General features: G+C 38.8%; 2 protein-coding genes across 2 annotated transcripts in view; one reads left to right on the plus strand and one right to left on the minus strand.

Moving 5' to 3' along the window:
• Positions 1-1,171, plus strand: part of LOC134448044 (unconventional myosin-Va-like) — a 44,400-nt gene extending 43,229 nt beyond the window's left edge. Inside the window, exon 32 of the mRNA XM_063197803.1 lies at positions 1,125-1,171. Within this exon, the coding sequence (XP_063053873.1) occupies positions 1,125-1,171 (47 nt within the window). The remainder of the gene's footprint in view (positions 1-1,124) is intronic.
• Positions 1,172-1,936: 765 nt separating this feature from the next.
• LOC134448045 (unconventional myosin-Va-like) overlaps positions 1,937-2,277 on the minus strand; it is a 6,985-nt gene continuing 6,644 nt past the window's right edge. Inside the window, exon 7 of the mRNA XM_063197804.1 lies at positions 1,937-1,951. Within this exon, the coding sequence (XP_063053874.1) occupies positions 1,937-1,951 (15 nt within the window). The remainder of the gene's footprint in view (positions 1,952-2,277) is intronic.

The following is a 2,277-nucleotide window of genomic DNA, read 5'->3' on the forward strand; positions in this document are numbered from 1 at the left end:
GGAAAGGGAGGACGATCCTCCCTCAAAATAAAGCCAGATCTTCCAGTATAAAGTACTGAAAACAAAACATATTTATTATATCTTTGTTATATAATTGTTAGTATTTTATAGCTATTTAGCGATAAAAACATATACTTTAGCGCTTATAATTCACATAATAGACCTTGGAGGACCGTCCTCCCTTCCATCCTCATTGACTTCCATTGTAAATGGTGAAAACTCGGGCGTAGCGCGGGCTTTACTTTTTAACATTGAAGTGAATGGAGCATAGGGAGGACTTTCCTCCCTTTAGGCGGGTCTAGAGCCATGGAAGTAATCTGCCTATCAGCGAAGCTGAATTTATCAAAAGCCAATCAGAATTTGACGAGTTGGGTTGACAGACGACAAGCACGGACTCGGTCGTCATGACAACAATATACAAATCTACCGTGTGAGAAGAATGCGGCAGCAGACAGTGGGAAGTTTGGAGTAATTGGCGAATGTTTTATGAACCCTTAGGCTAATAAATTAAATACAAATTAAATATCAACTGTTTTCATGTTGTGAATCGCGCAATACCACTCCCTGGATTTAGATTGAAAACCAAGTGGAAAGGTCAGTGTGTTTATTCAGTCACTCACGTCACTTGATCCAATGCAATCGAAGCACGGATGCAAATCGCATTCATTCAAATGGTCGGACCATCATCAACGTTTTTAAAAGGTAGTCTTGTTTCAGCATGTCCTACGTGCACAAATGATAGTCTCAATGCTTGTCATTGCGTTTCTCTGTCGTGCTTTTCTCCCAAAAGAGGGTTATTTACAAATGGGAATAAGAATGCTTTTGGCTGAATGCACTGACCCTAGACTGGCGTTCTTTTCTCCCTCCTCAAGACGAGAAACATGACAGCACGAAGCTTTAAACTCTTCATAAAACGTCTCTGGCTAAACTTCAAACATGTAGCCTACATCATGTTATGTAGTTTCATTTGGGTGGAATTAGGAATACTAGGCACGGATTTACAAAGTAATATGTAGGACGTATTTTTTATTCGGAACCTAGGCCTAATGATACTGTAGTGAAATAGCCAATAATCAGACGCACAGCGTTCCATAGACAAGGCTCGTCAGCTCCTCCTTCCACAGCTGCGCTGCTGTCGCTCTCAACGCAGGTTCAAACGCAAAACGGATAGGTGACTACAACGTCGTAGGCCATGTACCATGTTATGGATCATATATAAGATTTTAAAAATAAGATAATGGAAGGGGTTTAAAATGTTTAAAAATATGTAAGAATATTTTGGAAGGAGTTGAGTTTCAAACCCTTAGGATATTCTATGTCACTCAACGTCCTAGGCATTCCTAGAGTCTTCAGAATTGTCCATTTATATGGTAAAAAAACAACAACACACACACACACACACAACTGACAGGGTGAAATGCCATGCTGCCTTTGGTCAAAGTTAAATATACTCCCTATGAAACTTTCTACTTTCTATAATATTTTTCTTCACTCTTCTCTTTCTTTCCCCTCAAACACTTTGGGCAGGTATGATAATATATTATACAAAGTTTGTTGCAATTATTTTATAGATGTCATACAGCTTTCCAGACAACACAATGCCATATCAGTTAAGTTGCCTAGTAGGCCTACAACCTAATACTAAACATCTGCCATTACTAACCCCATTTACCTGCATCTATTCGACTGACCACCTCCTTGTCCTCCCTAATTTTTATGACCAAAAGACGCCACTGACACACACACACACACACACACACACACACACACACACACACACACACACACACACACACACACACACACTTTCTCACAATTTCTGCCTACGGTATGCCTTTTTATCCCAATAAAATAAACAGGGACACACAACTCAACAGCTTCAATACTCAAGACCCTTTGAGGAGGCACTATTGTTTTTGTCCATTCTATTGTCTTCTTATTTGGCTTCCAACTGTCATGAATCACACAGAAGAAAAACACACTTGCATGAAACCAAGGGCAAACTTCAAATTATTTTTAAACTTTCTAAAATTATTAGTAGCCTCTTGTAACCTATTCTACCCACAAATTATCATATATTTTTTTTTAATTATGTTGGCAGATTTGCAAAAAGCAAATTAATTAAAAAAAGATACGTAAAAAATCGTCTGGTGTATCGAACCGTAGGTCAGAGTTCATGATACGAACCGAATCATGAATTGAGTGTATCGTTACAGCCGTAGCACACACTCACAATTCTTACATGAACTCATACCCCCTCATTCACCTTTCTCTTTT

This window comes from Engraulis encrasicolus, chromosome 4, assembly GCF_034702125.1.
Source record: "Engraulis encrasicolus isolate BLACKSEA-1 chromosome 4, IST_EnEncr_1.0, whole genome shotgun sequence".
Lineage (NCBI taxonomy): Eukaryota > Metazoa > Chordata > Actinopteri > Clupeiformes > Engraulidae > Engraulis > Engraulis encrasicolus.